The sequence below is a fragment of the Alexandromys fortis genome, unplaced genomic scaffold (assembly GCF_014885135.2).
Source record: "Alexandromys fortis isolate MF-2015 unplaced genomic scaffold, M_Fortis_MF-2015_v1.1 scaffold_4, whole genome shotgun sequence".
In the NCBI taxonomy this organism is placed as follows: Eukaryota; Metazoa; Chordata; class Mammalia; order Rodentia; family Cricetidae; genus Alexandromys; species Alexandromys fortis.
In genome coordinates, this window is record NW_026067944.1 from 24,762,628 (window position 1) to 24,773,138 (window position 10,511).

Here is a 10,511-nt window from a genome sequence, read left to right on the forward strand (position 1 = left end):
ATGTACTTGCACACATATATGCATGTACCCAAACATACTCCACGTACACATACAAAACTTTCAAACACCCTCTGTCATGGAAATGTTAACATGTTGTTCACATATGTGAATCCACTGATTTCCCCCCTTTAAAAAGTCGCTCACAACCAGTATTGCAAACCGTGGTTCCACAGAGACCACGCTGGAAGATTACGGACTTCGGTGGCGTGCCTTTGAGGAGGGATTCTGTTGGAATTATGTCCACTAGCCACACATCGGGGTCCTGAGCTTCAATGCTGTTCTGGCTAAAGCAGCCTCTCCTCTAGCCATAGTTACTCTGGCAACACTGAAGGAGCCTCTTGCAATGTCATCCACTGATGTCATTTTACTCCCACCTCCCAACAAGGCTCAGCTGGCTTGGTTCTGTTTCCAATCAGGCTTTTGAACCTGGCTGAATGGTAGAACTACTTAGGGATTTATTTATTATGAATGCACGCCAGAAGAGGGCGCCAGATCTCATTACAAACATGTTGTGAGCCACCATGTGGTTGCTGGGAATTGAACTCACGACCTCTGGAAGAACAGTCAGTGTTCTTAACCACTGAGCCATCTCTCCAGCCCACTTAGGGAGTTTTTAAAGGTCGCTGATACTCAGCCCTTGCCACCGACCTCTCAAGGAGAAACTGCTGTGGCTGTGGGACACTCTCTGGGTGACTCTGAGACACCCTGCTGAGCACATGACACCCCATGAACTCAACCACCATTTGGTCCAGCACCTCGGATTTGTGCCTTCTGAAAAACCACAGAACTCTTTCTATTTCGAGATCATGGTTTATTTCATCTTTTTCATCTTATTTTGTTCTCTTGGTTTTTGTCTTTTTATTTCTGGCCTCTTCCATTCCGTAACAAATCCTCTCTTTGCTGTGCTGAGGCAGTCTCTCATCATAGACTAGGGGGTTTCCTGTCAGGTACTCACTCTTCCTCCCACTGTCTGTGGAGAGTCCTAATTCTTACTTGTATGAGTTTGGCATGCTGTGACACTCCGTCCTCCTCACTTGAACCAGTTTTGCATTTGATGAAAGGTATGTTAACCGCACAACTGTTACAGATATCTACCCAGAATCCCTCTTTCTTTGCCCTATTTACAAAGCTCTTGTACTTCTGTAAATGTAAATTAAATGGTTTAATTTCCATTCCTCATGCCAGTGGTTGGTTCAGAACCCAGGTTAATTAGCCCCGGGAACCCCTTTGGCCACAGAGCCTGGTCCTGTGGTCCAGTGAAGGCTACTGAGACCAGGGAAGACTCACGGCAGGACACTTGATGAAAACTGATGAGCAAGCTACCAGAGTGACATTCCTTCTGCCCTTGGGGACAGCAATGCTCAAGGAGAAAAGCTGACTCTGATTGCCACAGCCAAAGAAGTCAGCCTAGAGCTGTACTGACACAAAAAAGGGCAGAACAGCCGAGGAAGACAGGATGAAATGGAGACACAGCCTCTGTGTTAGGGCACCCCTAAATCTCCTTACTACTGGAATGTCTGATGCTGCCACTGAACTGAATTTATTCTTAGTTATAGCAGAAATCACTATGACTGCTGTCCGCCACACACCTATGCAGAGGTAAACACAACTCAGGTTTCTAGTATTTCTACATTCTGTCCCTTGTCCTGAAATTATCACTCTGCCTGCATAAAGAAGTTAGAGATATTGCCTCTCGTTTTCTCTATAGAAGTTCATTTCTTCCCAACACTTAGTTAATATTTCAAACATTCATAAAAATTGAATATTTTTCTAAACCTACCATCTAATTTCAATGGTTGTTGACATCTTCCTGTTGATTTGATTTGTTCATTTTATACCTACATTTCCCCAAATCACTTGAAAGTGAGTCTTGTTATTTTGACATTTCATTTTAAGTACTTCAACTATAGCATACACCTCCTAAGAATCATTAACATACTGTACAACTTAATAATTCTTCAAAATCACCTAGTAGCCAGTGCATACCCACAGTTTCCTATTGGGCCTTAAAATTGTCTTTGTAGGTTTTGTAAAATACAGATAAACAAATCACAATGCAGACGAGATTTGTATTTGTGCTTTTGCACTTTGCATGAACTAAATCATTGTGGAGGTTTTTCTTGGCCTTCTGTGACAATATTCAGGATGGACCGACCAGATTCTGAATTATGTAGTGGTTCCCTCAATTTTTTTCTTTTGCTCAGGAATAAATCCATGGGAAAGCACCCCACTAAAATCACAGCACTGAGTGCGAAGGGACAGAACTTCTACAGCAGAATTCCAACTAACAGACCACAGCTTTTTGAGAAAATTATAGAAATAACCATTGCAGGCAAGATCTAACCAGCGCTGCTGAAATACACAACACACAGTATTTTAACCAAGTAACCCAAACCAGCTCTACAAACAATAAGGCGCTGGCGTGGTGTGCCTCTTGACATGACCCAGAGGCAGGCAGCGCACAGCCTGTGTGGATTCATAGCTCCAGCATCATGCTGAGAGAAACTAAAGAACAGCTCCACCGTGGAGGAGATTGAGGATGTACCACAACCAAAGGAAATATGGACCCCAGGTTTGGACTGGGACCAGAAGAAGGACATTTGTGGGACAATTGGTTAAGTATGACTCTTAACCTATATAAATCAGTCAATAGAATTGTATTCATATTATCTTTTTGTTTTGATAGTGGTTCTATAGTTGTGATGTTAGCATTAGATTTCATGGAGGGTGTAGACACTGAACATTTTTATAAGTAAAACATTATCATCATCATCTTAAGATACCCTAGTGAATATGTTTTTTTTTTTCACTAGCTAATGTAAAGTGATCAAATGTGAAACCCAGCTAAGAACCACAGTGTGTTTGCCGGAAGCCATGGTGCTGCTCCTCACCTGAGAGCCTCTGCCCTCTCACGAACACACTCCCATTTCTGCTCAGCTTGGATTTCGAGTCCGACCCAGAACGCCCCAGGTGAAATATTGATTTCCATTTCTTTGATTTACTGGAAAGCTTTCTCCTGAAACAACCAAGCCATACAGGTTAGTTGAACTTGTCATTTCAAGGCAGTGTTTTGTTTTGAGGCAGAGTCCACAGTAGACCAGGCTGGCTCAAACTCATGCTCATTTTTGACTCAGTCTCTCAAGGGGGATTGCAAATCCAAGGTGAACATCACAGTTACAGTTTCAGTTTGAGTGGCTTTGATAGTTCCAGAAGTTTCCCTCTAAAAGCCAAGATGCACCTGACTATAGCCTATCTGGGGATGGCCTGGGTGAACAAGCAAGTGAAGGCAGAGACCCTTCTCCTCGGAACTACAGCCAAAGACTGTTGTCTATCAAAGGCAGGGATGGGAGGCCAACAGAGGCAGCGGTCAGTGGAACGCTCAGAGATCACAAGCAAACACACAGTTCTGAAACCCTGGAGGAAGTCCATGAAGCACCCTAGTCCTAGCTCTTCAAATGTGCCGAAGTCTTTTTTGAAAAAAAAAAAAAAAAAGAGGTGTAAACAAGCCAGAGGTGGTGGTGCATGCCTTTAATCCAGGCACTAGGGAAAGTGAGGCAGGAGGATCTCTGTGAGCTCGAGGTCGGCCTGGTCTACATAGTGAGTTTCAGGACAGCCAGGGGCATATAGAGACACCCTCTCATAAGCAAACAAACAAACAAACAGGAGTGAACAGCTAGGGCCACAGACCCCATTTCTGTGTCTCTGCCTGGTGGCCGGCCATGTGACTAGTTTATGTCGCGTGAGGTGAAGGCTGATAATAACTCAGGATGGAGGGGTGGTAAAGAATGCATTATGGTACTGATGGGGAGATCTGTAGCTTGCCAGCGGGGTCAGGGGTCTTGGTAAAGAAATGCATCAGGGTCAGCACAATGCCTGCTCAGCCTCCTACCAGGCTGTTTGGGGACCGGGATGTAGGTAGGTGACTGACACAGCATTGGGATGGCTCGTGAGAACCTGGTACCACCAGGGGTCACCACAGAGGCAGGTCCTGCTTCGGATCCACCCAGCCAGGATCTGGAGTGAAGTTCAGGGTGAAACCCTGTAACTTGGGGTTCTCATAAGGCACCTGTATCCACAGGGCTCTCACTGAACACTGGGTCTCGGGTTTAGCGGGTCTTCAGGATCAGTAAGTGACAAGCTTGCAAACGCGTTGCCTTCTCCCTGGCTCAGCTTGATAGCCTGAGCACTTAGCCTTGGGCTGCATTACACGGAGCAGCATAAATTAAACTGGCTTGGCGCTGGGGCTGAACGCAGAGACAAAGCAGCGGATGGTTCCGCTGAAGTCCCCCTCTTCCCCCTCGGGAGGGAGTCTTATTCTGTACTGATTTAGAAAGGTGCTGGCCATTTTGCTCTAGTTGGGTACAATCTGTCCGCTCCAGGAAGCAGCACTTTCGCAGGGACGTTGAAGCGTGCCATTTCTACAGCCCAAGCCTCCTCTAGTTAGCCAGGGTGGCAGATTTCTCCCCCTTTAAACAGCTCGCTATCTTGAGGAAGGGACTGGCTCGTGAAACAGAATGGATGACACCATCCAATGAAAAGGTGCCCTCCTCGCCTTTGTCTGCTAAGGGTGTGCGACTCTGGCTCCAGGCATTGCCTTCTTCCGTGGTGGGTACAGTGAGGAGGTGGAGACTAAGGTTGTGGCAGAAGAAGAACTAAGGAAAGAGGATACCCTATAGGTACCAATGACGACTTGCTTTGAAAGGGAGAAGGACCAAGGAGATGGCTCAGTCAATAAAGTGCTTGCCACTCAGCCTGAAAGCCTGAGTTGGATCTGAAATCGCAAGTAAAAAGCTGAATATTACCCGACAGGCTATGGGAAGTGGGCAGCTTGGCCGCTCAGTTCTTTGTGTGTCCAGTCTCACACACACACCATCTTGAGTTTAGTCCAGACGGCATTATTTATTTAAGGCGAACAGTACACACTTGTAATGCCTGTGCCTGGAAGGCATAGATGGGTGAGTCCTTTGGTCTCATGGAGCCAGACTAGCCTACTTCATGAACCCCAGGCCAATGATGGAAATGTTTTAAAAAAGGAAGGGAGGAAGGAAGGAAGGAAGGAAGGAAGGAAGGAAGGAAGGAAGGAAGGAAAGAAAGAAAAAAGGTAGGTAGCATCTGAGGAACAACCTGTTCCCTGGCCACACACCTGCAAACCTGCACACACATGTCTTCGCGAACACATACAAACACACATGTAGACAGACACAGAAAGAAGATGAGGGGTGTTCTCTGGCAGGATGAGAAGAAGCAAAGAAGTCAGAAATGCCATCCCTGGGGGCTGCCACTGAGAACTCTCAGACTAGAGCAGCACCATCTGTCAACCTGTATCTGTCGTAGGCTCATCTCTCGTTTTTTTTTTTTTTTTTTTTTTGGTGTCATGTAAGGGTGGAGGTCATGGGGAGGGAGCCAAGCATTCATTTTTGGCAACCGGCTTTGTAAACTGCTGGCCTGTTTTGTCTACTCTTTGGCAGGAGAGACTCACAACTCACTTGGTACCTTGCGTCTTTGGCAGGGGACCAGAGCTCACCAGGGCTCTGGGACAGTGGGTGAAAGCATCACCACGGATGATGGTGAAACCTGAGGAGATGGCTCCCTTCCCTTTTTATCACATCTCTCTGGACCCCACCTGGACTGCACCCAACCCATACCGCTATCACTCACGTCCCCAAGACGGGACGCCTCACCTCTTTTGTCCCCCCCCTCCACCCGCAAATCTTTCAGAATCCTGGAAGAATGCCAATTACTTGCTGTCTGGTAACTCAAGGACCGTGTGGAAGAGGGTGCCCACGGGAGGGACGATCTCAGGCAGGCTGTTTTCTCGTCTTTCCTTTCGAGCGGGGTGGTTTGTGGCCAGGCTTCGGGCCTGAGCCTCCTCCAGGCTTACCAACTTCATGGGCAGGGACAGGGCTGGCAAGGTCAGGCTTTTGGTGATGACACGGCTTTCTGGAAACCAAAGAAAAGAGTTTAGCTCAAAAGCAGGTCCGAGCTCGGGCCCTGGTCAGAGCTCTCATCTATAACCCTTCCACTTGAACTCCGACTGGGGGGAGGGGGGGCGCTGCATGCCAACTGGGGCTTTTTTTTTTTAACTACAGGGGAGTCTAGGGCAGAGGTTGTGCAAGGAAACTGTCGGCTCTCCTGCTCACAGCTGGTGGAGAGCAGAGAGGGGCGTCAGGAGGTTCCTGCTTTCTGGACTTTCCATGGAGCGACTCTTCATAGACTCGCTCATTCACCCCACAACATTTACTGGGTGCTTACTGTGATCCAAAGTTTCGGCAATGGTTCTTTAATCCCCAAAACTCTGCTAAGTGCTGCGGTCAGATAAGAAGGTGGCTTAACTCGACTAAGATGGAGGAGGAGGCTGCCCCTCCTCCCACAGCCAAGGGCCACATTCTTTAAGGCCATGGATGTCTGGAGTCTACTATTCCTAGGCATCTGTCTCTAGAGGGACAGAGCATTTATCTAGCGTACTCTTCCCTCAGAGAGGGGAGGCTCTTTCCTTGCAGCCTCTACTTGGAGTGTTTCTATTATAGTCATTGTCCCCCCACTCTGGGGTGTTCCTTTTAGGGTGGATGTGATGAAGGCATGGCTGATGGACAAGGGACTCCCTTCTCTGATGACGGTAACTTGAGGCACTTTTACACACCCTCTGCTCACCCTACCAAGGACATTTGGCAACATCTGGAGATTGGTCCACACTGTCTATGCAGCCTAGCCTGACCTGGAATGCCTGCTTTACCTGCCTCCACATTCAAACTCACTTATTTGGGGGCTCTATGATTAGGACAATAAAGGAGGATGGGTATTTGGGGGTGTAGGCCTTCTGGGGAGCCATTACCATCCTGCTGCAGAGGCCCTGGAGCACCACTGTTGAAGATTTGGTCTGCATGATTCAGTATGAATTCAATCACCACCTGCTGGACCCGGACTGCCAGAAAGGCTGCGTCTCCGTTGCAAATAGTGGCTTCAATTTTTTTACACCTGCGAGGGAGAAACACATCCAGAATGACTGTGCCTTACAATAAGGGGCAGTGAGCACGGCTGGTGGGTCTTTTGTCTGGGCCACATGTTTTGGCTTTTCATGACCAATCAGAGAGTGTCTCCCAACAGACACGAAGCCCAACCCACTGAATAGACGGGAAGTCACTGTCACACGCTCTACATCACAAGACTATAGACACTGTCCATAAATGCACAGGACGGACTTCTTTTAGCTTCACGGGATTCCCTTCCACCTTTATTCTGCTGTCTCACCTGAGTCACGCATGAAGCAACTGATTCAAGTCACAGGCATCAGTGGCCTCACCAAAGCCAAGAAAAGCCAATGAGCCCCAGAGGGGAAAAAAAGGCCTTTTCGAGAAATGGTAGCAAACATAGAGACCCATAACTTTAGGGACATTGGGATGACAGCCAACAGATGCCTTTGGAACCAGAGTTTCCAAGCTGGCAAGCCAAGAGCTTAGCTTTTAAGGCACTATTAGTTCAGATATACTATAAAAAGATCACTAAGTCTTAGGGCTGTCTTCCAGGGCTTTCACTTTGAAGCACTCAGGCTTTGTTTCCACTCAGAGTATTATGGGCTGCTCTGAGCCCACAATATGGATAGGAGTTACCTGAGGAGGTTCGGGGCCCACACCAGGGCCAGGTTCCTGGCATGCATGTTGGTCTTGCTGCTGAATGAGGCGATGTGGGCCAGGTGTCGGATCAGGTATTCCAAGGTCCTGAAACGGTTCATGTGTTGGTTGGATGCTTGGCAAAGTAAGAAATGTCAGCACCCATGTGAAGCCTGTCACTTGAAGGTCACACCCAAGTTGGGAATGTAAGACACCCTAAATTACGAACTTTGAAGGAGTAGTAGGAAGAGATCAAGATTGATAACGAAGCTTTCTTGACCCCAGAGCCACTGACTTGGGATGGGGACAGGTGTCAGTGTCGTCAGATGTCAGCTGTAGCTGCTGGAGCTGGTCCATAGACGGGACCAGGGAAACACCCTGCACACCCTCAGCTGGTAGTGAACAACTTGCTTCTTTTCCACCCTGGGAAAAATTCACCTCCCCACGATCCTCAAAGAGGTTCTCATCTTGATTGCCTGAGGCCATCCACATGGCTACAGATTAACTTGCTAGCAGGCTCATCTCAGAGACAGACATTTGTCGGCCACAAAGAAGTTCTTTTTAACACCATTTCAAACTCCGCTCCCTTTTGAAAAGTGGGCAGATGTAGTTGGCACTGGGAAAGTTAGTACTGCTTGGGCTCATCTGTGAGACTAGAAAAGAGGGGGGTGATGCCTGGGCTAATTTTAAGGAGCCGCTAGAGATAATACGCTCAAGAACCACAGGCACCCACAGCTTTAAGGCCATCTGGAATTCCAAAGGTTTGTTTACAGTTTAATTCCGGTTATGACCAAGGGTGTCACCCTGAGGCTGGCTTGTGTGACAGAGAGGACGATGACTTTCTTTGGGACTCGGATGAGTGCCCTGCAAGTGGAGACAGGTTTCCCTGGGCTGCCACTGCCCCTGGTTGGACACCTGCCCATCCGCTAACACTGACTGCTCACTGATTTCCGAAGGCGTCCAGGGAAGTCACCATCTGTTTGTTTCAGTTGCTATGCGTCCCCACCTCCTCGATGCTTTACTACACCAGAGTCTGGATGGTTTTTTCTTACCTATAATGGGGCGGGGGGAGCTCCTGGATGACATTCTGGATTCGGGCCAGCTGGCCCTCTTCCGGGCAATGAGACACTGCTTCCTGTGGGGAAGAACGGGAAGTAGCTGGTGAGCACCCAGGGGCCAGCACCTTCCTGCACATGCTGGTCTTACTCAGGACTCAGGTCCTCCAGCCTTACAACTGAGTGCTTGCAGATCCCATCCCAGAAGCATTCTGGTCTGTGGCAGCAGCCAGCCACATGCCCTTTCTGAGTTTCACCGAGTCAAGGGTCTCCACTCTGTATGCACACAGCAGTGGGTGGGGCTCCGTGTGCCCTCAGATGCTGTTTGGTGTCTGGGAAAGAACAGATAGCATCTAAAAGTGTCTTGCAAGGCAGAGAGTCATAGAGAGTCACATTCAGAGAAACAGCATTAGACAGAGACGTCCCAGGGGCACACAAGTCTACTCGGCCCTTCTGGGTGTGAATAGTGACTCACTTGTCACCTAGCCTGGGACTATTCTATGACTCCCAGTCCTCAGCTGCTGCCTGTTTTGGCTGCCAAGAAGCAGAGAAAATGTGCCTTCCTTATCAGGGATAAGAGTTTTGTCCCCAGGATCTGGTGGCCTTGCCCTATTTGCTATCTGCTTAGATCCTGTGTGGGCATTTTGTTCTCATCAGTCCAGGGCCTTGCTGGGGAGGCAGGAACACCATGAGGACAGTGTGATGACAGCCTGGCTCGTGTCCATCTCTCACTAGCCCGAGGCTGCCGCACGACACTAACATCCCTGAAGATTCTTCAGTCCCAAACTGTTTCCTAATTTAACCATGGATCCTACCTGTGTGCAATGATTGCAGTTGACGGTCAACTTGACAGAATCTAAAGCCCTGTCAAGTCTTTTGGCTTGCCTGTGGAGGACTATCTAGATTAGGTTAACTGAATCCAGGAGATGCACCCTAAATACGGGCAGCACTGGTCCATAGGTGCCCCGAATACAAAGGAGACATAGAGCTGACCTGCTGGCCTCAAGCATCCTTGCTGCTGCCTGACTCGGTGCAATGTGACTAGCTGCCACTTGCTTTTGCATTTACCTGGATAATCACCGCTGGTGGCGGCTGCAATGGAAGCAAAAAGGAAGATTCGAATCTGCGGGATTTGTACACTGTGTTTGCCCACACTTATTAACAAATATGAGCAGGCATTTCTGGCTTGTGATTCTGGGGTGCTGGGTGTGGCTTAGTGGTAGAGCATTTGCTCAGCATGCACAAGGCTCTGCCAGCCCAACACAACAAATAAACAAACACCCAGAATTCCTTTATGGCACTGTAGGATTTGGTGGTGATTGGAGCTTCTCAGAAGGGTGAAGCAGGAAGGCCATGAGTTCAAGGCCTGCCTGGTCTATAGAGTGAGTTCCAGGGCCTCCCTAATAACATAGCAAGATCCTGTTTCAAAAATCACTGTCCTTATTCTTACTATTTGTGTGTGGGTGTATTTGCACATGGTATATATGTGAAGGCTGAGAACCACATGTGGGAGTTGGTTATCTCTTTCCATGATGCAGATCCTAGGGATCAAACTCAGGTCTTTGAGCCCTACCCCTGCCTTCTTCCTGGAGCGTTATTTAGAAATCAGAATCTCATGGGCCGCACTCCCAGGAGGCAGGGGGAAGCTCACAGGAGAAGGCAGCCAGGGCTGCAGAATGCAGCATGGGTCTTCACAGCTTGGTTCCATGGAGCAGCACACCCCGGGGGGGGGGTTCAGGAGGCTGCAGGACTGCACAGCCAGGACCAAGGTCTGCAGAACTTTGTGCCACTCCCCTTTTTATTTTATTTTTTTCTTTATTTATTAAAGATTTCTGTCTCTTCCCCCCCG

The 10,511-nt window shown here is 48.4% G+C and overlaps 1 protein-coding gene across 2 annotated transcripts in view; it reads right to left on the reverse strand.

Moving 5' to 3' along the window:
• The window catches only part of Arhgap31 (Rho GTPase activating protein 31), a 109,774-nt gene that overhangs the window by 16,383 nt on the left and 82,880 nt on the right, over positions 1-10,511 (reverse strand). For both annotated transcript variants that reach the window (XM_050148953.1, XM_050148954.1), the window contains exons 4-8: positions 8,660-8,742; positions 7,608-7,715; positions 6,833-6,975; positions 5,742-5,940; positions 2,892-3,016 (exon numbers count right to left, since the gene is read on the reverse strand). In XM_050148953.1, the coding sequence (XP_050004910.1) occupies positions 2,892-3,016; positions 5,742-5,940; positions 6,833-6,975; positions 7,608-7,715; positions 8,660-8,742 (658 nt within the window). The remainder of the gene's footprint in view (positions 1-2,891; positions 3,017-5,741; positions 5,941-6,832; positions 6,976-7,607; positions 7,716-8,659; positions 8,743-10,511) is intronic.